Source organism: Hypanus sabinus, chromosome 16, assembly GCF_030144855.1.
Source record: "Hypanus sabinus isolate sHypSab1 chromosome 16, sHypSab1.hap1, whole genome shotgun sequence".
Lineage (NCBI taxonomy): Eukaryota > Metazoa > Chordata > Chondrichthyes > Myliobatiformes > Dasyatidae > Hypanus > Hypanus sabinus.
In genome coordinates this window covers 62,209,117-62,234,091 of record NC_082721.1, presented here as the reverse complement: position 1 = coordinate 62,234,091, position 24,975 = coordinate 62,209,117, and the positions used below count along the sequence as shown (strand labels likewise).

General features: G+C 41.5%; 1 protein-coding gene across 2 annotated transcripts in view; it reads left to right on the top strand.

Annotated features, from left to right (window-relative positions):
* The first annotated feature begins 2,457 nt into the window (after positions 1–2,457).
* Positions 2,458–24,975, top strand: part of camsap3 (calmodulin regulated spectrin-associated protein family, member 3) — a 237,083-nt gene continuing 214,565 nt past the window's right edge. Inside the window, exon 1 of one of the 2 annotated variants that reach the window (XM_059991912.1) lies at positions 2,458–2,848. In XM_059991912.1, the coding sequence (XP_059847895.1) occupies positions 2,719–2,848 (130 nt within the window). In that variant the 5' untranslated portion in view covers positions 2,458–2,718. The remainder of the gene's footprint in view (positions 2,849–24,975) is intronic. The other variant, XM_059991913.1, reaches the window with a different exon arrangement.

Below are 24,975 nucleotides of genomic sequence, written 5' to 3'. Positions count from 1 at the left end.
AAGGCGAATGGTATGTTGGCCTTCATCAACCGTGGGATTGAATTCAAGAGCCGAGAGGTAATGTGACAGCTATATAGGACCCTGGTCAGACCCCAGTTGGAGTACCGTGTTCAATTCTGGTCACCTCACTACAGGAAGGAGGTGGATACTACTGAGAGAATGCAGAGGAGATTTACAAGGATATTGCCTGGATTGGAGAGAATGCCTCATAGGTTGAGTGAACTTGGCCTTTTCTCCTTGAAGCGACAGAAGATGAGAGGAGACCTGATAGAGGCGTATAAGAGGCATTGATCGTGTGGATAGCCAGAGGCTTTTTCCCAGGGCTGAAATGGCTAACGTGAGGGGGCACAGTTTTAAGGTGCTGAAAAGTAAGTACAAGGAGGATGACAGAGGTAAGTTTTTCTCACAGAGAGTGTGGGTGCATGGAATGCACTGCCAGTGACAGTGATAGAGGATACTATAGGGTCTTTTAAGAAACTCTTAGATAGGTGCATGGAGCTTTGAAAAATAGAGGGCTATGTGGTAGGGAAATTATAGGCAGTTTCTAAAGTAGGTTACATGGTTGGCACAACATTGTGGACCAAAGGGTGTACTGTGCTGTACATTTCTATGTTCTATGTTGTATGAGTGGCTTGTCATATGAAGAATGTTTGATGGCTCTGGACCTAAATTCACAGGAATTCAGAAGAAACCTCATTGAAACCTATTGAATGGTGAAAGGCCTTGATAGTGTGGATGTAGAGAGGACGTTTCATATGGTGGGAGAATCTAAGACCAGAGGACACAGCCTCAGAAGAGAAGGGTGCCTTTTTGTCTCAAAAGCAGGCAGCTAGAATTAGCAGGGAGGATGTTAGGGTGAAGTGACCAGCGGGCCATAGGGCTTGTTTCTGTGTTGTAGTACTGTATGACACGTCAGTCAGCAGCTGTGGAGAGAGGAGTGGTGACCTCCCGGTGGATTCCAGAATAACTTCCAAACTGGGTATATGAAGGACACACAGGGATATTGGGGGGAAAACTAAAGTAACTAACTGGGTGACTATCAACCAGTTGCACTCACATCTACTCGAAGTGCTTTGAGAGGCTGGTCATGGCTGGAATCAATTACTACCTAAGCAAGGACTTGGAACCACTGCAATCTGCTGATGCCACAATAGATTTACAGCAGATGAAACCTCACTGGTTCTCCATGGTCTTGGATCACCAGCCAGTAGCAATAGTTATGTCAGGCTGGGGCTTATTGATTACAGTTCAGCATTCAACACCATCGATCAATAAGCTCCAAAACTTGACCCTCTGTACCTCCCTCTGCAGCTGGAGCCTTGACTTCCTCATCAGGAGACCAGTCAGTGCAGATCAGAAGTAACATCTCCTCCTCACTGGTGCACCTCAAGGACGCGTGCTTAGCCTACTTCTCTACTCTCTTTATGAGAAGGCGTACCAGAGTGAGATAAATCAGCTAGGTGAGTGGTGTCAACACAACATCATTAAATTCAATGTCAGCAGGACCATTGCAGACTTCAGGAAGAGGAAGCTGAGGGAACGCAAAGCAATCCTCTTTGAGGGCCCAGCAGTTTCAAGTTCCTGGCTGGCAAAATCTCCGATGATCTATCCTTGGTCCAACACGTTGATGCAATTACAATGAAGGCATGACTACAGGGATATTTCATTAGGAGTTTGAAGAGACTTGGTAAATCACTGAAGACACTTGCAAGTTTCTACAGATGTACCATGGTGAGCATCACCATCTGGTATGGAGGGGCCACAGCATAGTAAGGGAAAAAGCTGTGGAAATTTGTAAACTCACCCAGCTCTATCATGGGCACTCGCCTCCCCAGCTTTGAGAACATCTTGAAGGAGCTGTGCCTCAAAGAGACAGCACCTGCCATTAAGGATAACCATCCCCCATTACCCTCTTCTCATTGCAACCATCAAGGAGGAGGTACAGGGGCCTGAAGACACACACTCAAATGTTTTAGGAAGATCACCATTAGATTTCTGAATGGACAATGAGCCAATGAACACCACCCCACTATTTTTCTCTTCTTTTTGCAACTTACTTGTTTTTTCTATGTGTATTCCTTATTGTAAATTGTAGGTTTTGTAATATATTGCAATGTACTGCTGCCGCAAAACAACGTATTTCACGACATATGCCAGTAATATTAAACATGATTCTGAGCCAAAATTGACGAGTCTTTTTCTTGTTTCCAGTCCAATTAGATATATTACCCTCGTGGTCTGAAACCGGGCACTGAGCTTTCAAGTAATTCATGACCAAGTAGGCACATTGTTTCTTTGAGAGTAACCGGGTTAATCATTCAACGAGAGTGCATAGGCACACAATAAACAGGCGGGCTGACTGTGAATCAGCCGGGAAGTGGCCGGCTGCCCGTTGTTCGGCGAATGCGGAGGTGACGGGGATCTTGGAGCGATTTCCTCTAGATGGAGCTGTCTGTGAGCGCACAGAAACACCTGAGCCCATTAGGAAAAAAATGACGAGCAGAGGCGCAGCCCACTCTCCGCTGTGAGTCAGCGCAGTACCTGCGCCCGAAGCCGGGGGCAAGAGGGAGGGAGGCTGTTAAATGAAGGCTCTCTGACTATTATGGTCTAACAGGCGTGAGGAAGAGAGCTTAAAGCAAAACCCGCGGCGGAGTGGGACCCTCGCTTCTAGTGCTCTGTTTTCACCGTCGCTGCGGATGGCCTCTTTCTCCTCCTGCTATGGTAGACGTGGGTGAAATGAGGAAGACTTTCCTCGTCCCGGAGATCAAACCTTTGGATCATTACGATTTCTACAGGGCGAAAATCGCTGGGAGCCTGTCGTGGCTGATAGCGCGATCCTACGGATCAGGTAGAGTGAAGCCCCTATTGTCTGCTAATGTTGCAAAGGCTGTCTCTCTCCCCCCCTCATTTTTTGTGTGTATGAAAGGGAATGCGCAACCGGAAGATGTCTCATTAAAACTAGCCAACGGCATTGAACCTGTTTTGCAATGTGAATCTCCTGGAACAGACTGAAAGCGTAGGCGCGTTGTGCCCCGAACCTCAATTCTTTGCCTGTGTCGAGGCGTCGATGTATCAGTGACCCGGTTCCTATTAATTCAATGAATTTATCGGTGCTCTCTCCGAGCCATTGTGTTACAATGGACCCAAGACCTGGGTTTCTTAAGAAAAACCACTCACTGCAAGATGTTTTTCTTTAACCGAACGGTAAACGTGTTTTGCTTAGCGACGTGTTAAAGGCCCCAGTGCGTTTCTGTTAATTCATTAAGAGCGATTGGGGAATCATAGGCCGGATCCCCATTTTTAATCCGGCTCGGGTTTTTTTTAAAGTGAAATGCCCTTTCACACCAGGGGAAAATGGTTTACTTCAGACACGAGTCGCGGTCCACAGTGATCAGAGGAAGACGGCGATGGGAGCCTTGACAATGTCAGTGAAACTGACAGGTCGCACTCGCTGGGCGAGCGCTATTGTGGCTTCCATGCGGTTTACTTGGTGAAGGTGGTATACATTAATTAACTATTTTAATCCTGGTTTGGAGACATTTTCTATCGACACGCCCCCTCCCACCCCCGTGACATCACCATATTGTTAACCCATCACGTGCAAATTATTGTTTGACCGTGACTCAAGGGGGTGAGGTCAATTAACACTTTATGCTCCTGGCGAGAGACAAACTAAACAGTCGCTTTGTTAAATTTTTAGATTAGTTCCAAATATTTGTCATTTAAAAATACTCTACAGTCCATATTGCAGTGTTTGGATAACCTGAGCCATGAGAGGGTTTCGAACAGAAAGACGTTGGATGCAGTTGTATATTGGTCACAGGGCCATTAAACTTGATTATGTATTTTATCGCTTACGGCTTGAGTTGAAAACCAGGGTGCTGGGACAGTAACAAGTCAGCTGATAGAATATGGTTGTATCTCCAACACCAGGAAGGGTGAGGATATTTTATTCAAAGTAAATTCATTATCATGCCACCATATACTACTACCTTGAGATTAATTTTCTTACAGACATTTACAGAGAGATAAGAAACACAATTGGAATTTATGAAAGACTATGCATAAAGACTGACAAACAACCCATGTTAAAAGACAAATTGTGTGAATAAGAATAAAAAAGTAGGTATTGATTTGCAATATTGATGTCGATTAGTTTGGCAGAAGTTGGTGATTTCATGGTGATACTATTGGGGTCAAATGCCTTCTCTCCTTTAGTTATCTCATAAGTCTCTGTTCTATTTAAATACTGTAACATAATGGCCATATTTAACACATTACAAACCAGGTGATAAATCAATATTTTATTGTATATTTATAGGGAATAGTTGAATATCAGCTCTCCAATGAGTCATGGGATCTGGGAATTGGAGGAACAATGGAAGGAGGACATTTGGCCCATTAATTTTGTGACTAGCCCTAAAAGAACAGGGCACCTATCTGTATTGCGTTTGCAGCTCTACACACCTCAGCTTTTGCAGAAATGTTGAAATGTGGTGGGAGTTTCTGTCTCTCTCATTCTATTTTTGAGGATCAAGGATTAACTTTATTCACCATATACACTGAATGCAACAAAAGCAACAACATTCGAGAATTATACAGAATAAAATTAAATGAAATATGTAATACAGGTATGAAATAAAATGTACACATACATAAATATCAGCATGTATTTGCAATTTAAACAGTATTGCAAAAAGTGGTTTAAAGTGTTTACAGTGCACTGCAGTGATAGGGGTTACAGAGAAGTGTGAAAGTGAGCTAACTAGAATTTTTGATCAGGTTAACTGCCTGGGGTGAGGGACACACTTTTAAAATGGTATGAAGCATTTGTTTGAATAGCTCACTGTGTTTACAGTGAAGTGACTGAGGTAATGTTTCTGATTCTCCCCAATAATTTGGGTGAAAATACAGTATATTTCCCCATCTCTTCTCTCACTCTTTTATAAATAACTTCAAATCCATGTCTTCTGTTTCTTGACGTGCCCCAATAAGAGAATTGTGTCCTTCTGATTTGACTCTGTCCAGGCCCCTGGTAATTCTATCTACTTGTTCAATGCGGATTCCTGTCAGGTAATCGGTTGTTCTAGTTGAATGATGGGGCAATATTACATGTTTTAGTCATCATTCTGACAGAGACCCTCAATGCACATTTGCCAGACCTTTTTGTGATAATTAATCTGTAATTAAGACGCTTGTTAATACCCAGCACCCTGAGCATTCACACTTGTGCGTTACCTGTTACAATTCCTAGCAGTTACTTGCCTAGAGACATGTAAATATGCCTGTGACTTTAGCCATGCTGACCTAGTCTTCTGTCTAGTTCCATTTATCTGCAGCTGAGATCACTTTGACAGTACCTCCACTACCTAGACGACCGAGGACAAGGCCATGGATATCCTAACCTGTGCAGATTCCCCTCTCAATGACATTCTATCCTTATTTGGAGATGTATCAGTGTAGTTTCATTGTGATTGAGTCTGAATCCTTGAGCTCATTAATCAGAATCAGGTTTATTATATTGGCAGATGTGAAATTTGTTGTTCTGCGGTAGCAGTAGAGTGCGGGTAAATAAGTTACTATGTTACAATAAAATAGATACAGTAAGTTATGCAAAAGAGGAATAATGGGGTCATCTTTGTGGATGGTTCAAAAAATCTGATGGCAGGAATGAGTTCTGTGCCGGAATGTGTGGCTACGCTTGTGGGCTGCCCCCAGCACATTCTTGGGTTGTGTTGTTGTTAACGCAAAAGACATATTTCAATGCATGTGATAAATAAATGAGTCAATATTCCTAAATCATTGAGTGCGGGTCTTCAGGTCTCGTACTTCCTCGTTGGTAATGAGAAGAGGTTTCACCCAGATGACCAGGGATGCATGGAGGCACCACCTTCTGAAAATGCCTCTGATGGCTGGGATTACAGTGGCTCAAGAAACTGGATAAGTGTCTGTTTGAGTTATTAAGGATAGACTCAAAACATCAGCTTGCCTGGAAGTTGCGAAAATAATACCTACCGAAGGGGTAGCAATTTTGACAAGGAAAAGTGGACAAATAGACCAGTGCATTCTTTTCAATATTCATTACAAGTTGCAGGTTTTAACCAATGATTAAACTGGGAAAAGGTTAGTTATAATTATCTGAATAGATATGAGTGCCTATGGAGTTGTAAGTAGGATTGTATGTACAAATGGTTAAGCACCAGCCATTAATGGCAGGCAGTGCCACTCGAGTACTTGTGGTGGGGTATAACTTTTGAGCTTCAGCAACTTGGTGGTTACGGAGCCGACTGTGTGTGAGATGGAACTAATGAGTTGGAACTGGTTACGAGGAACTGTGATCGAGGAAGGGAACTGGAATAATGTCAGATGATGCTCAAGACTGTGAACAGGAAATGGTTGGACTGATGTTCAGGAAGTTTGTGTTCTAATGGACTGAAGAATTTGTGTGAAGATGTATATGCACTCTTTTCCTTACTACCATTGAGTGGGAGGTACAGGAGCCTGAAGACCCACCACTTTCCTCCTTACGTGGTTTCATCTAACACATGCCAGCTTGGACTCCTTCCTCTCCCATCCCACCCTCATCTTATGCTGGCTTCCGCCCCTTTCCTTTCAGTCCTGATGAGGGATCGCAGCCTGAACCGGAGTGCATAACTTCACTCACTCCAATGTTGATGTCCCATCTGATTCCACAACCTATGGACTCTACCACTCCTGTTCTCAATGTTACTTACTTATCTTTTATTATTGTGCTACATTTTGTATTGATGCAATTTGTTGTCTTTTGCACATCGGTTATTTGTCCGTCTATTTGTGCATTTCTTTCATTGCTTCTATTGTGTTTCTTTGTATTTATTGTGAATGCCTGCATGAAGGTGAAACTCAGCATGGTATATGGTGCCATATATGTACTTTGAAAATAAATTTACTTTGAAAGTCTCTGGATTTCCAGAATGTGCATAATCTCTTGTGTTTCTGTTTTAGGAACAGCTTCTTCTCCTGTGCCATGAGATTTCTAAATGATTCGTGAACACAAGCTAATTTTTCCTCTTTTGAACTATTTATTGTTTGTAATTTATAGGTTTTAAATCTTGGTCTGTACTGGTGTCACAGAGCAATGCGTTTCACACTGTACAATAGAGATAATAAACTGATCCTGATTGCTTTGTGATTAAATTTTAATACAAGAACATGACCTGTTCTGTTTTTTTGTATTCAAGTATGTCACTGTTTTGAACACAAGAGGTTGTGCAGGTGCTGGAAATCCAGAGTAACACAGGCAAAATGCTGGAAGAATTCAGTAGGTCAGTCAGCAGCTATGGTGAGATTTGTGTGTGTCACCTCTTTGAATTTGACCTCTTTGCAATAACTGAATAAAGATTGTGATCATGTACAAACCTAGTTATTAAAACTAGCTGAAGCTGAGTGCTGGACTAGAGGAAATGTGTGTAGGAAAGAACAGCAAATGGAAATTTGACAGGCGATCTTGCATTTGGAGAACCATGATGAACCATATCAGATCGATTGACAAACGAGAAGATCTGCAGATCCTGGAAATCCAAGCAACAGACGCAAAATGCTGGAAGAACTCCACAGGCCAGGCACATCTATGGAAAAGAATACAGTCGACATTTTGGGCCGAGACCCTTCATTGAGCCTCCCATGTGTAGAGGACTCTCTCTTTCTTTCGGCGTGAGCTTTCATGTGCACTTGTTTATATTTTGGCGGGCCCGGTTCTTCGCTCCCACTCTGTAAGTTGACAATGTGTACTATTATTAACATAAAAACAGAAAAAGCATTTAATCATTATACTCAATTGTTGTTCCTGCTCTGCATATACATAACTTTTGATGACGAGGATGGAATTCAAACCCATGTATGCAAAGTACACACAGATGGGGAAATCCAATCTTTCCTTATTGGTACAATGAATGGGAAGAGCTGAAGAGATTTAAGCACAAAAGGACCTTGGACTACATGTGTCCAGATCTTGGGAAAGTAGCAGGTCAGGCCAATAAACTATTTAATGAGGTGGATGGGGAATGTTTTGTTTTACTGGCTGAGTCTGTCACCCTCCTCCCTTCGGTATTCTGAGGCTGTGCCCTCCAGTCCTAGTTTCTTCTACTATTAGAAATATCCTTTGCATGTCTACTCTAGTGACCTTTCAGTATTTGGTAGTTTTCAATAAGATCCCTCCTTATTCTAAACTCCAGCGAGTACAGGCCCAGAGCTATTAAACATTACTTGTGTTAACCATGTCTTTCCTGAGCTCATTCTCATAAACATCTTCTGGACCTTCTCCAATGACAGCACATACTTTCTTCGATTATGGGATCCAAAACTGCTGAGAGAATTCCAATTGAGGTCTGACCAATGCTTTATAAAACCTCAGCATTAGATTCTTGATTTTATATTTTAGTACTCTTGAAATGAATGTTAATGTTGTATTTGCCTTCCTTCCTTCTGACTCAACCTGCAAATTAACCTTTGTTAACCCAAGTCCCTTTCTACTACCAATTTCTGGATTTGCTCCTTGTTTACAAAATAGTCAATGCCTTTATTCCTTCTACCATTTCTTTGAATATTATTGTAAATGTATTGTTTTATTAAGCATCCTTATTCATTTAAACAATTATAGGTTACCTATAAAAATACGTGAAATGCATACATCAAGACTCTACATAAGCATGCACCTCACTAAAAGTAAAAGTGAGCTAAGAAATATTCTCTTGGGTTTCTGTCTTTTTCTTGAAATGTGTTTTATGTTTTGGAGATACAAAACATAACTGGTACTAACAAAATTTTAAATCAATCTGAGATGCTGAAGCTCAGTGAGACGTTCAACTTTTGAAAAAGGCACAGCTAGACATTTGAATTTAAAACAGCTTTGAGGCATTCGAGTTTTAAAAAAAGTGCACTACAGCATGTTTTCTCAGAAAGGAGAGAGAAAATTATTGTTTTTTTTAAAGGTAGAAAATGGAAGAAATCATGGGTCTGTAAATGGTTAACGTTGCGCTATAATAACTGGGCAATTTTTTTTCAAAACTTGCTTACTCAGAATTTTTTAATGTAGGAATCTGGAGAAACAGGAAATTTACTTTTATTGAATATAATGTGTTTAATTGCATAATAGTGCTGATGCTTTGCAATAGTTCAACTAAGCTAAAAATGTTTTGTTGATGATTTTCAATTTGCACTGAGTGAGGCTCCTGGATTCCAGTTGCTCTAACACTGTTTCTTCATGACCGCAATGTCCTGGTAAAACCTTTCACCTTAGTCATCACTGAGAGTGCCAGGATTTGCAGCGAAGTTTAAATGGGAATGCAGAAAATGAATCTTTCACTGACATGCTTATATGCTTAAAGTATGTTGTCAATCAACTGCATTAGTTTGGTGCTCTGTAGTTGCCAAGAAAATTTTCAACAACATCCTTTAATGCCTTCCATGCAATTTTTCTCTGGTCTCACTGGAAGTTCTTCAAATTGCCTGTCATTGATGACCTGTTTGACTTGTGGACCAACAAAAATATCGTCCTTTATCTTGGCATCAGTTATTCTGGCTTGAATTATGAACTGAAATAACAAATATTGGCAGTTTATTTTTTTTACTTTTTTAAAAAAATGGTGCATGCTAGGGAAATTTCATGGTGATTTTCATGATTAGCAGCCCAAAATCCACAAGATACACACAGAAGTACTCGGGAAGCAAAATCTTTGTTGTCCAGAGTAATTGTAAATAAAAAGAGAGAGCAGAAATGGCTAGCTGCATTGGAAAGATAGACGTGCTCAATTGCATGAGATAACTGGCTACTGTATACAGAACAAATTGAGCAATATTTTTAAAGCAAATGGAATAGGCGATGAAAAGCAAATACCACTTTTGCTGAATGCATTGGATTTAAAGGCAAACAGTTTACTTAGAAGTTTAACTGTTCTAACCAAACCAGACGAAAACAGCTTTGCTGATATGAGTGTAATGCAGGAATATTTAGAACTGAAGCTTTTGATGATTGCAGAACATTTTAGAAACATAGAAAACCTACAGCACAAAGTTGTGCCGACCATGTCCCTACCTTAGAAATTACTAGGCTTACCTATAGCCCTCTATTTTTCTATGCTCCATGTGCCTATCAAAAATGTCTCTTAAAAGATCCTATGATATCTGCCTCCACCACCGTTGCCGGCAGCCCATTCCATGCAGTCACCATTCTCTGCGAGTAAAAAAAAAACAACTTACACCTGACATCTCCTCTGTACCTACTCCCCAGCACCTTAAACCTGTGTCCTCTTGTGGCAACCATTTCAGCCCTGGGAAAAAGCCTCTGACTATCCACATGATCAATGCCTCTCATCATCTTATACACCTCTGTCAGGTCACCTCTCATTCTCTGTTGCTCCAAGGAGAAAAGGCCGAGTTCACTCAACCTATTCTCATAAGACATACTCCCCAATCCAGGCAACATCCTTGTAAATCTCCTCTGCACCCTCTCTATGGCTTCCACATCCTTCTTGTAGTGAGGCAACCAGAACTGAGCACAGTACTCCAAGTGGGGCCTGACCAGGGTCCTATATTGCTGCAAAATTACCTCTCGGCTCCTGAATTCAATTCCATGATCGATGAAGGCCAATGCACTGTAAGCCTTCTTAACCACAGAGTCAATCTGCGCAGCTTCTTTGAGCGTCCTATGGACTCGGACCCCAAGATTCCTCTGATCCTCCACACTGCCAAGTGTCTTACCATTAGTACTATATTCTGCCATCATATTTGACCTACCACAATGAACCACTTCACATTTATCTGGGTCGAACTCCATCTGCCACTTCTCAGCCCAGTTTTGCATCCTATCAATGTCCCGCTGTAACCTCTGACAGCCCTCTACACTATCCACAACACCTCCAACCTTTGTGTCATCAGCAAACTTACTAACCCATCCCTCCACTTCCTCATCCAGGTCATTTATAAAAATCACGAAGAGTAAGGGTCCCAGAAGAGATCCCTGAGGCAGTCCACTGGTGACCGACCTCCATGCAGAATATGACCCATCTACAACCACTCTTAGCCTTCTGTGAGCAAGCCATTTCTGGATCCACAAAGCAATGTCCCCTTGAATCCCATGCCTCCTTACTTTCTCAATAAGCCTCGCATGGAGTACCTAATCAAATGTCTTGCTGAAATTCATATACGCTACATCTACTGCTCTTCCTTCATCAATGTGTTTAGTCACATCCTCAGAAAATTCAGTCAGGCTCATGAGGCATGACCTGCCCTTGACAAAGCCATCCTGACTATTCCTAACCATATTGTACCTCTCCAAACGTTCATAAATCCTGTCTCTCAGGATCTTCTCCAACTTACCAACCTCACTGGTCTGGGCAATCTCTGCTCCCTTTCTTGAATAAAGGGACAACATCCGCAACCCTCCAATCCTCCTGAACCTCTCCTTTCCCCATTGATGATGCAAGGATCATCGCCAGAGGCTCAGCAATCGCCTCCCACAGTAGCCTGGGGTACATCTCATCTGGTCCCAGCGACTTATCCAACTTGATGCTTTCCAAAAGCTCCAGCCCATCATCTTTCTTATTATCTATATGCTCAAGCTTTTCCGTCTGTTGCAAGTCATCACTACAATCATCAAGATCCTTTTCCATAATGAATACTTTACTAAGTATTCACTAAGCACCTCTGTTATCTCCTCCCGTTTCATACACGTTTTTCCACTGTCACACTTGATTGGTCGTATTCTCTCACATCTTGTCCTCTTGCTCTTCACATACTTGTAGAATGTCTTGGGGTTTTCCTTAATCCTGCCCACCAAGGCCTTCGCATGGTCCCTTCTGGCTCTCCTAATTTCCTTCTTAAGCTCCTTCCTATTAGCCGTATAATCTTCTAGATCTCTAACATCACCTAGCTCTCTGAACCTTTTGTAAGCTTTTCTTTTCTTCTCGACTAGATTTATTACAGCCTTTGCACACCATGGTTCCTGTACCCTACCATAACTTCCCTGTCTCATTGGAACGTACCTATGCAGAACGCCTCACAAATATCCCCTGAACATTTGCCACATTTCTTCCACACATTTCCTTGAGACATCTGTTCCCAATTTATGCTTCCAAGTTCCTGCCTGATAGCCTCATAATTCCTTCCCCTTACTCCAATTAAGTGCTTTTCTAACTTGTCTGTTCCTATCTCTCCAATGCTATTGTAAAGGAGATAGAATTATGATCACTATTTCCAAAATGCTCTCCCACTGAGATATCTGAGCTTTCATAAGTGAAATCAAAAGGGAGTCCACTTCAGGTTACAGTTGTAAGAAAAAGTTTGTGAACCCTTTGCTATTACCTGGTTTTCTGCATTAATATCTCTAAAAATGTGGTTTAATCTTCATCTGAGTCAAGTTAATTGACAAGCAATCTGAAACTAATAACAAAAATGATTTTACTTTTCATGTATTTATTGGACGTATTATTTAATCATTCACAGACCAGGCTGGAAAAAGTATGTGAACCCTTGTATTTAGTAACAGGTAGAACTTCTCTTAGCAGCAATAATCTCCACCAAATGTTTCCTGTAGCTGCTAATCAGGCTTGCACAATGGTGAGGAAGAATTGTAAACCATCCCTCCATACAAAACTGTTTCAGTTCATCAGGATTTCTGGGATACCTTGCGTGAACAACCCTCTTCAGATCATACCACAGCCTCTCAATTAGCCTGAGGTCTGGACTCTGACTTGACCATTTCAAAACACAAGTTTTCTTATTTTTAAACTATTCTGTTGTTGTTTTACTCTTGTTTTGGGTCATTGTCTTGTTGCATCATCCAACTTCAATTAAGCTTCAGGTGACAGATTGCTATCCTGACATTCTCCTGTAAAATGTCTTGATGCAATTTTGAATTCATTGTTCCCTCAACGATTGCAAGCTGTCCTGGCCTGAGGTAGCAAAGTAGCCCCAAACATTCTCCTTCCATCATGCTTCACAATTGGGAAGAGGTGTAGGTGTGCAGTGCCTTTTTTCTCCAAACATAGTGGTGAATATTTCTGCCAAAAAGTTAAACTTTTGTCTCATCTGTCTACAGAATATCATCCCGGAAGCATTGTGGAATATCCAGATGTTCTTTTGTAAACTTTAGATGTGCAGCAATTTTTTTTTTTTGAAGTGTTGTAGTTCCCTCTGTGGTGACCTTCTATGAAAACCATTATTCTTGTGTTTTTCTTATAGTGGGAACATGAATAGAGACTTCAGTGAGTTCTAGAGATTTCTGCAGGTCTTTTGCTCTTACCCTTGAGTTCTTTTTCACCTCCTTCAGCATTACACATTGTGCTGTTGGTGTGATCTTTGCAGGATGCCCACTCCTAGGGAGAGTAGCAACAGTACTGATTTTCCAACATTTGTAAACAATTTCTCTTACTGTGAACTGATGAACACTTGGGTCTTTAGAAATACTTTTGTTGCCTTTTCCAGCTTTATGCACCTCTAAAATTCTTCTAAGGTCCTCTGAAAGTTGTTTTGATTGAGGCATGGTGCACATAAATAGATCTTTCTTGAGAAAAGCAGCCTCTGTCAGTAACTTGCCCGTGTCTTTTATAGGGCAACTTTTCATTGCTTGGAACATCTGACTCCAAATGTCTTTTGCAGAAGGCATTACCCCTGAGGTTCACATACTTTTTTGAACCTAGACTCTGATTGTTTAAATAGTCTGCTCAGTATTGATGAGAAGAAGTACAATTGTTTGTGTGTTATTAGTTTAGACAAATTGTGTTTATTATTGTGACTTGGATGAAGATCAGACAACATTTTATGAGGAATTAATGCAGTAACCTAGGTAATTGTAAAGATTTCGCATCTTTTTCTTGCAACTGTATATGGCTGAATTGAAGAGATCAAGCATTGTGAGTTTGGTAATGGACTTAATGATATACTGAGAAATTGTTTAGCTTGTGGAATCTTATAACAAAGCATTCTAAAACAGCTAATGGATGCACAAATCGCATGTAAAAGAGCAGTTGAAATTGCTGTATCAATGGAAGCAGCAGACAGAGATGCAACTGAGTTGCAGTCAGGAATGAAAATGAATGTGAACAAAGTTGCAATGTCTAAACAGATAACTGCCTGGTTGAACAAATTGTGTTAACTGTTGTGGTAGGGGTTCACATACACCAGACCAATGTAACATTAAAGGAAAAACTTGCAGAAAATACAACAAAAGTAAGAAACATGAAAAAGCATGCAGGGCAGACAAAAATAAATGAACTACACATGGGAAAGAAAACACTAAAAAATCAAATTGCAGTTTCAAAAAGAGCACTAATCTGCTTGCTGTTGATGAAACATCTGATGATGAGTGTGACACGCGGCAGGGTTGTCTTGAGATCTACAATGTGAAAGTTAAATAGATACAAGCAATATGGTCCAAATCAGAAGTGAATGGCAACTAACTAAAATAGAATTGGACACTTGCTCAGCTGTTTCAGTCATTCCACAAAATGAGTGGCATTTCAAAGATATTGAACTGAAGTCTGCTGATATCCAAGTAAGAACTCCAATGGGAATGACAATCCCACTGGACAACCATAACAACCAACAAGAGACAACGAGCTTCTATGTGATTTAAAAATAGGAGGGGCAGCATTGTGGGGCCACGATTGGCTGAGATGACTACAACTTGACTGGAGATCCATCTACCAATTTTATGCCACATCCCCTGCAATAGTCAACTGAAAACAATTTATGAAAGTTAGTAGATGATGCCACAGCAGTGTTCAAGGATGGCATTGGAAAACTCAAAACATATCAAGAATAAAAGGTAGTGTTTGGGGAGGGGGGAATCATTGTTCTAAGGGAAATAGATCCATACATTACATTTCCTTCCCCTTTAGATTAATGCAACATAAAACTGTATCTGTGCAAAACATTTTATTTCCCTTTCATAAACACATATTCCAAATAAACATGCTTTCACAATAACAGACCATAACTAACTTCACAGTGTCAGAGGTTCAGTCTTTTAGGTGGCACTCTGTTTCTTTCAGGATAGCACCTCTGGACCAAGTTTGGTAGGTGTCTTGTCTAAGATGACGTTCTCAGTTTCTGATGTCACATTGATGTCACTGACATGATCATCACTGAGAGGCAAGTCCAATGGCTGTAATGTGTCTGTCTTGTTGGATGCCGTTGGCTCGTGTGTTTTTGGTTGAGTATTCAGTATCTGGTCCACATGGTGTCTCCATGTCTGATCCCCAGAATCCACTGTGTACTTCACTGGTCCAGTTCTTGTAGCTATCCTACTGGGTGTCCAGTTGTTTTCTCAGTAATCATGCACTAGGACTTTCTGCCCAATCTTGAAGCTTCTTGCTGCTCCACTTGGCAACTGGTTGAACTGTTTATTCTGTATTTCCCTCTGTAGATCTGATTGCAGGAGGTCTATGTGAGAGCACAGATTCCTGCTCATGAACAGCATTGGAGGTGTTTGATTTGTCGTCACATAAACAGAGTTCCGATACTCACAAAGGAAGTGTCCACCTTGTGCTGTAGAGAAATGTCTTCCTTTTCCATCGCTTTAAGGGATTTTTTGAAGGTTTGGATAAACCTTTCAGCTAACCCATTCGTTGCTGGGTGGTGAAGAGCTGACTTGAAATGTCTGATGCCATTTGTCTTCATGAACAGTTGGAATTCTTCTGACATGTATTGTGGTCCATTGTCACACATTTATTCTCGTAAAGTTTCTGGTGAAGATAGTCCTCAGAGTGGAGCCAGTCTTTGCTGAGGTGGCTGACTTCATTGGTATAACCTCCGGCTACTTTGAATAAGTATCCACAGCAATCAAAAACATGGAGTCCAGCAAAGTCGATGTGTACTCTTTGCCATGGTGATGATTGATGGCCACTCCCATGGGTGTAACAGTGCCTGGGGGAGTGCATTTTGAACTTTCTGGCATCTCAAACTGCTTTTGGCTAAGTCTTCAATCTGTTTATCTATTTCTGGCCACCACATGTAGCTCCAGGCAAGACTCTTCATCTTGACTGTACCCAGATGTCCTTCATCCAGATTTTCAAACACTCTGGTGTGCAGTTTAGAGGGAACCACAACACAAGATCCACATATCAGTTGGTGTCATTTCGCTGAGAACTCTGGAAACGTAGGGTTACCATCAGCTGGTCATCCTTGCATGGTGATTTCACAGACTTCTGACGATGTCAGGTCATTCCTTGTTTCCCTTTGTATTTTGGAGTTTTTTACCGGCAACCGGCCCACTAATGTGGTGTGGAACACTTCTACTGGGTCACAGTATGAAGACTTTTCTTCTTCAGTTGCCACCAGTGGAAGGCGTGACAAGCCATGAGCATTGCTGTGTTGTTTGGTACCCTTGAACTCCACATCATAAGAGTGTGCTCCTAGGAATAGTGCCCAAAATTGTAACCCGGCAGCAGTCATCACAGGAATTCCCTTCCTGGGATTGAAAATTGGACTCAAGGAGCTGGTGATCTGTCACTAGAGTAAACTCTTGTCTGTAGAGGTAGTGGTGGAAGTTCTTTGTTCCGCAATCTGAACTAAGAGCCTTTCAGTCGATCTGAGCATAGTTTCGTTCTACACTCATCAGTGATTTTGAAGCAAACATTCGGATCCATCTTTCATATTGTGTGACAAAATGGTTCCAGTGCCATCAGGGGACACATCACATGCCAGTCTGATGGGTAGAGATGGGTTATAATGGGTGAGCAGTTCATTGGATGTTATTAGTCTCTTTGTTTCTTTGAATGCTTTCTCACATCTTTCTGACAATTCCCACTTTGCTCTTGTCTGGAACAGTGTGTTCAATTTATACAGCACTGAGGCAGTGTTGGGGAGAAAGTAGTTTACAAGGCCCAAATATGACCTGAGTTGTGACACATTTTCCAGCTTGGATGCCTGTAGCACTGCTTCAGTCTTGTGACTTGTATAAGCCGTGCTCGTCAATGACATGCCCACAATATGAGATCTCATTCTTGAAAGATTCACAATTCTCTCTCTTTGTGTGCAGACCATAGTCACTCAGCCTGGTAAGCACTTTACTAAGGTTCTTCATTTTTGCCAGTTATGATGATGTCATCAGGTAACATTGTGTTCCTGGGATGTTTTGGAGCACTTGGTCTATTGCCCTTTGTCAAACTGCTGGAGCTAATGTGACGCCAAAGATGAGACGATTGCACTGGAATGGTCCTTTGTAAGCGTTGATTGTGAGGAACTTCCTGCTTGATTCCTCAATCTCCATTTGCAGATAGGCTTGTGACGAGTCAATCTTTGACAACCTCTCCCCGCTTGCCAAAGACACAAAAATGTCTTCTATTCACAGCAGGGGATACTGCACAGTAAGCAGCACCAGGTCGATGCTCACCTTGAAATACCCATATCTGCAAATAGCTCCAGCCTTCCCTTCTGGACGATGGACGTGGCCCAATTGCTGAACTCAACGTTGCAGAGAATTCCAGTTGCTTCCAAGCTCTGTAGTTCAGCATCCACTTTCGGGCGTAGTGCATAAGGCACTAGATGCACTTTATGTAATCATGGTGTTACTGTTTCATCCAGTTCAATTCTGGCCTTCATGCCTTTGGATTTATCAATCCTCTTCTCAAACACTTTCTCATTAGCATTAAGCAGCTGTGACGGTCTCTGGTTAGTGCTACCATTTGGGCTGCAGTTGCCTGTTGATGCCGCACTGAGAGCTTTGATTAGAGTGCCAGTCTAGTTGGATTTTTCTCAACCACTCACGTCCAAAAAAAATGCTGGCCGTTCTGTTTTCAATACATAAAGCTCTAACAGATGTTTGGCCTCCATACGATATGTTTACTTTCAGTTTGCCTTTGGGGGACACTTTTTCGCTTGTGTAAGTCTTCATCGTCCCTGAAGACTTCTCTAATGGTAAACTCAAAACATATTGAGAGTAAAAGAGTTAAGTGAAGATGCCACACCCAGGTCTTACAAAGCCTGTCCAGTCCCTTGTATTATTTGTGATACTGTAGCCAGTGAGCTAGATCGTATGGCGGGTAAAGGTTGGGGGGAGCCATGGGTAATGCCAGTGGTTCCAGTAGCCAGGAAGAATGGGTCTGTCATGATCTGTGGTGATTTTAAGGTCACCTTCAATCCAGCATTGAAAGTAGGTCAACACCCTCAGCCCAGGATAGAGGATATATTTGCAAACCTCCCTGGAGTAAAACACTTCAGTCAAGTGGGCTGAGCTGAGAATGGAGATGGAAGAAGCGTCTAAAATGTTTCTCACCATAAACACTCACAAAGGGTTTTACCACTATAATAGGCTTATTTTTGGAGTAGCATCTGCACCTACGTTCCTGCCGAAACCATGGATCAAGTGCTGCCAGGCTGCCCAGGCACTCAGTGTTACCAGGATGGCATCATTGTTGCCGGTAAGGATGACACGAAACTTCTCCAAAACCTCAAGTCAATGTTAAAATGATTATGGGCTCAGAGCACGATGCAGTAAGTGTGAATTCTTTAAACCAAGCGTCACTCACTGTGATCACACCACGGATGCACAAGCTTTACACAAGCGTGTTGAGAAAATTCAGCCATTTGTGAATGCCCCAAGGCCAAAGGATGTGTCACATTTGTAGTCCTTTATAGGATTTTCAATTATTATAACAGGTTCCTGCCAAACCTGGCTAATGTGCTCCACCCATTGAACTCATTACTATAGATCAGGAAGAAATGGCAAAACAATATGAAGTGGCTTTCAAAGAGGTAAAGGAAATGGTGACATCAGACACTGTACTCACACATTATGATCCACAGTGAAGCTGGCCTGTGATACCTTGCCTTGTGGCATAGATGCAGTCATGTCATGTGTTGTGAGTGATGGAGGTGAACGCCTTATTGCCTTTGCAATATGTTCCCTAAGCGCTGCAGAGAAAAATTACACACAGATTGACAGATTGAGGCTGGTTTGGGATGTAAACATTTCAACCAGTATCTGTATGGTAGAGAGTTTATCCTTATTACTGATCATCAGCCACTAATAACCATTTTTATACCACAGAAGGGTGTTCCACTAACAGCAGTGGCACAAATGCAGAGATGTGCTCCGTTTCTTTGAGTACGCAATTACAAGATTGAATTCAAGAGGACAACTAATCATGGAAATTCTGATAGAGCATCTTGGAGAAAGGAGAAGGGTGTCCAGATCCTTAAACCATTTCCTACAGTTGCAAAGTCAACTTGTACAATCATCGCAGAGGAGGCCTCAGAACCTGAGATTGCTTTGCAGTCTCGTGTGCCAAGTAAAGTGACTCCCCCTTGTTAGGAAAGAAGTAATCCCACAAGAAATCTCCCCAGTGAGTAAATCTTTAGGTCTGAATGGGACAATTTCAAATTTACTGCGCTGTGGATGTCTATGTAGTATGTGTGTTATGTAATGTACCGGGTATGTGAATCTGCTGGGTGCAAAGGATGTTGGGATTGGTGAGGGTGCAGCACCAGAAGAGGAGTGTGGTACAGGTGGCAGAGGAGGAGTGACAGGGGTGGTGGTGGTGTAGATGCAGACATACCCAAATCCAGGACACTGGGGAAAGTCATTTGATTCCAAACAATTTGTTTATTGATTGTCATACAAAGTCAGTCTGATTCTTCCTGCTCCCTCACCTCTCCCTTCCTCTTTTCCCAACCACGATTTCCCACTGTCAGTCCACAGAGACCCATATCAGAATCGGGTTTATCATCACTCACATACGTAACGAATTTTGTTTTTACTTTGCAGCAGCAATGCAGTTCAATACATAAAATTACTACAGTACTTGGCAAAAGTCTTAGGTGGCCTAGCTGTATATTTTTGAGTAATTAATGCAGAAAACTAAGTAATTGCAAAGGGTTCACAAACTTTGTGTGTGATGAAATAGGAGTTGAGATGCACTCTATATTGGAGTTTATAGCTAAGCAGGAAGTGTGTATTTAATATTTCACTAACATTATAAATATATAATTGTTTCAATTTACTGAGTCATATGTAAATATACATAAACTGCATATGTCATATGCATGCCCTTTGCTAGAAGAAAAATGAACTAAGGCACATTCTCTTAGGCTCCCTTCTTGCGATTTGTTTTATGTTCTTGATCTACAAAACATAATATCTTTCTGTAAACTTCCGGCAACTATTTTAAAACTTGATATGTGATTCATCAAAGTAATCTTGTACTGGCAGTTCTGGACACAATAATCTAGTTTTATCGGCATGGATTCCCGGAAGCACTGAGTTGTTGCTTATACATAATTGCACACAAAAAATAATTGCAACAAAATGAAATAAAATTGCTATTGTCTGTGGAGGACGGTCATGGCTAAACTCTGTACCAGCTGTCACTTGAAAAGAGCTGATCCTTTCCTTTGTAGGGTAGTACATTGTCATGGCATCTTGCCCATCCTTCCCATCCTTGTTTGGTTGGCGGGTGTGAGGTATCGGGCAGGATGGATAGAGGTCAATCCATATTCCGCTACTGACACACGAGTCACTTAAAGGAAAGTCATTTTGATTTATTTGTTCACCGATAATGTTGGTGTTTATCATCCCGACCCAACTAGCCCAGGAAAGGAGCCGAAAGTCAATATGAGGTGTGTTGGGAGTTACAAATCCATGTTGGGCAAAATTCAAAGGCTTCCATCTTTCCACAAGGTAAACTAGATGGGTCTTGCCAGTAATTTAGTGACTAATGGTTATTTAGTCCAAAGCTAACTTTATTTGAATTCTTATTGAACTAAATTTAAATTTCCCTAGCTGTAGTGGTAAGATTTGAACCCTTGTCTCTTGATCCATTGGGCCAGAACTCTGGTTTGTTCACTGGATCCCGTGGGTGAGAACTTGAGTTATTTGACCGGATCCCGTGGCCGGGGGAGCTGGTTACTTGACTGGATGCAGTCAATATGTGATTGTGTGGCAGATTGGATGGCTCTGAATTTGAGACCCTGCCTCTGTGAAAAACTGGAAGCATACCTGTAGAATATAGACAGTGTAAATAATTTGCCATTAACGTGGAACTGAAGGGAGCTTGATATTGTTGCCTAGTGTAACGCGTTTTCCATCTGTCTGTCTTTAACAAAACAATTGGATAAAAGAAAGTGGGGGGAAAATGTGGCATTTCTGTTCTAACTTTTCTGTCCTTTTTGGAAGTCTTATTTTTTACTTGGTTTCAGCATGGTATCAGGCCTTTCCGGCTCAACAAGCCCGCTCTGCCCAGTTACACCCATGTGACTAACTAACCTACTAACCTGTGCATCTTTAGAATGAAGGAGGAAGCTGGAGCACCTGAAGGGAACACGTGAGGTCATGGAGAGAAACTATAAACGGCAGCAGAGTTGAACCCGATTTGCTGGCATTGTAATAGCTCACTGCCACACTACTGTGTCACCCCGTGGTTGTGCTGGAATCACTGAAGTGCAGTCACAGTTGTAATGAGGGGAAATGGAAAGCATGTAATGTACGGTAAACTCGAAAGCACAGTAAGCCCCCTCGAAGTAATGTGACAATTAGCTTAGGTGTGTTTTTTTTTAAATATTGGCCAAGATGCTGCAGAAAGCTTCATTGCCCTCTCCTGTAGTGTGTTGAGTCCAGGGAAGGCAGAGAGAGCCTCACTGGGCACCACACCTGGAAGATGCTGTTCAACTCAAGAGTATCAGCTCCTGTGTCTGGGACTTGGGGCCAAGAGCCTTGTCATTTGCTATCCACTGACTGATGAGAACCTGGCGGACTGAAGGTCTTATGACTCTACAGTAGACTTGGAAGGAACTGCATGCATTTGGGTCAGATTAAACCCTCAAAAGGGCAGCTGGCTGTGATGTTTTGGGGTATGGCCTATTAAAGGGCAAACCATTCCCATTGTACTCTGCATGTGGACCTCTTAGTGCATTATCAGGGGAAATGAGTGGACTGTTAGATCTTTCATATGGTATTAAGAATAAAATTAGTAGAAGTCTGATAAAACACGGGCATCCTATGAGAGGAAGAAAGATATTAACAAACCGCTTGTGTAGTTCCAACAGTACAATAAGGCCTGTGGTTATATTTCCACACAGTATGTGCATATATTGAACCTCTTGCTAGTTCCAATCATAATCAGTATATCTTTGTATCTAGTGAGGTATTGGTGTATTCCAAACTCTTATCAGCTGTTTAACAATCTCCAGGATGGTAATTAACTCATTTATATCTTAAGGGTGATTTTAAAAAAGTCCCACAAAGGGACAGTTTAAAATGACCACAAGGTCTCACTAATCTTGATAGCTATGGCTTCTTCATATGAATTCAGCATGTACTAGAATGGTTTCTGTTGGAGCAGAGGGGGTTACAGATCAAGTAAATTTAAAAACAAAAAGAACAAAATGTAATTAGTGGGTGATACAGCACCAAACAGGCCCAGTGAGCCTGCTGTCTAGCAACCTTAGCCTGATTACAGGACAGTTTACAATGAACAATTAACCTACTAACCAGTACACCCTTGGACTGTGGGAGGAGACCAGAGCACCCCGTGGAAACCCACGCAGTTACAGGGTGGACATACAAACCTCTAACAGATGGTGTCAGAATTGAACTCCGACCTCCGCCTCAAACTGTAATAGTGTCAGCTTGAGGGACAGCTTCTTCCACCAGGCCATCAGACTGATTACGCGGACACAAATGTATTTCTAAGCTATATTGTCTGTTCTGTTTTATATCTTACTGTACATAGTACTTATTACAAATTACTATAATTTGCACATTCAGATGGAAATGTAACAAAGATTTTCACTCTTCATGTGAAGATGTAAGAAATAAAATCAGTTCAATCATGTTGTGCTAACTGTAATGCTGCTGTTGCGCCCTATGGTAAAATTAATGAGGGTGGATGAATGAGGAAGAGTTATTTCTATAGAACATTACAGCACAGTACAGGCCCTTCAGCCCATGATGTTTTAACTTATTCTAAAATCAATCTAACCCTTCTCTTCAACATAGCCGTCCATTTTTCCATCATCCATGTGCCCATCTAAGAGTTTCTTAAATATCCCTAATATATCTTCCTCTACCACCCCATGTGCCTCTAGTACCCATGTGCCCACCATTGTGTTTTTAAAAAAAAAATCACCTCTGACATACACCTTGTACTAACCTCCAGTCACCTTAAAATATGCCTCTTTGGGGTGGGGATCAGCAAGGGGCGGTTAACCAAAAGATGGTTAACAAAAGATTTAGGAGTTTTATTGGCATGCCATTATAATGAGTTCATAAGACCATCTGGGGTTTACTGCCTCGTTATGTGGTGGAAATGAAGTGGAGTTGTCACTTGTAAAAGGGTATTGAATAGGAAAATGTTTAAACAAAACCCTCCTGTGCTGTGGGACTGATTGAGGCAAAAGCGATAATTTATTCCAAATGCTCCGAGTAGCTCTCTATTTGAGACAGTTAATGTTGTTAAAGTTCAAAGCAAATTTACTATCAAAGTACATATTTGTCATCATGTAGTACCCTGAGATTCACTTTCTTGTGGGCGTTCACATTACATACAAAGGAATACAATAGAATCAACAAAGAACCAATGCAAAGACTGACAAACTGTGTGTGTGTGTGATCTGTGCAAGTACAAAAAAACTGAGATTGAGTTGTAGCGTCATGAAACATGAGCCCATCAGTTCAGTGTTGTGTGAGTTAAGTTTTAGATGACATGCCGAATTGGTGCAAACCTCTGAAAGTAGAGGCACTGTGATGCCTTTATTGAAATGGCACCTATGTGCTGTTCCCAGGACAGATCCTCGGATATGATGATGCCGAGGAATCTACAAGTTTGGATTCAGATGTTCATGGATGAATATTCATGCCCAAGTTTTTGGATAGTGTAAGGTGACTATTTCAACCTTGGACGTGGAACAAAATTGTGGGTTATCTAGCTAGGACACTGTTCAAACTCTGCTTAATAGTTTCATCAGCCACTTGCATCTTAGATGTAACAATGACCCAGCATGTGATTTAATTCAGTGAATTTTGACTAGACCAAGCTCAGTTCTTGTTTTGTTTCATGAAACCGAATAATTGGCTTACATGAACTGAATACAATGCCTGTGCTCTTGGGCGTTTTCTTGTGGTTTGTCTGCACAGATTGAGGTTCTTTTCTGTTCTCATTAACACGTAGTGCACAGCCAGGATTTGAGAATTGATATTTAGTAGAATCACTGAGTCTGTGTGATTCTCTTCCTTTTGTGTTCACTTGGAGCTTTTAACCATGGGTGTCTTAAATTCTTTCTTGTTTGTAAAAGGGGTTTACAGCTTTCTTTTAAAGGTATTCATTTTATTATTACTTCAATGTTATATTAATTGTCAACAAACTATTCTCTAATTCATCCTACATTAGATCTTCAGAAAAGCCTTCTAAGGATGGCACAGCAGTGTAGTGGTTAGCAGTGCCGATGATCATGGATCAGAGTCTGATTCCTATTACTCTCTGAAAGGGGTTTTTACAAATAGTGCGAATTTAAAAATATACTGAGAACATATTGATTAGGAAGAGTTAGCTTGGCTTTGTCAAGGGCAGGTTGTGCCTTACGAGCCTGATTGACTTTTCTGAGGATGTGACTAAGCACATTGCTGAAGGAAGAACAGTAGATGTAGTGTATATAGATTTCAGCAAGGCATTTGATAAGGTACCCCATGCGAGGCTTATTGAGATAGTAAGGAGGCATGGGATCCAAGGGGACATTGCTTTGTGGATCCAGAACTGGCTTGCCCACAGAAAGCAGAGAGCATGGAGGTCGGTGACCAGTGGTGTGCCTCAGGGATCTGTTCTGGGACCCTTACTCTTCGTGATTTTTATAAATGACCTGGATGAGGAAGTGGAGGGATGGGTTAGTAAGTTTGCTGATGACACAAAGGTTGGAGGTGTTGTGGATAGTGTAGAGGGCTGTCAGAGGTTACAGCGGGACACTGACAGGATGCAAAACTGGCCTGAGAAGTGGCAGATGGAGTTC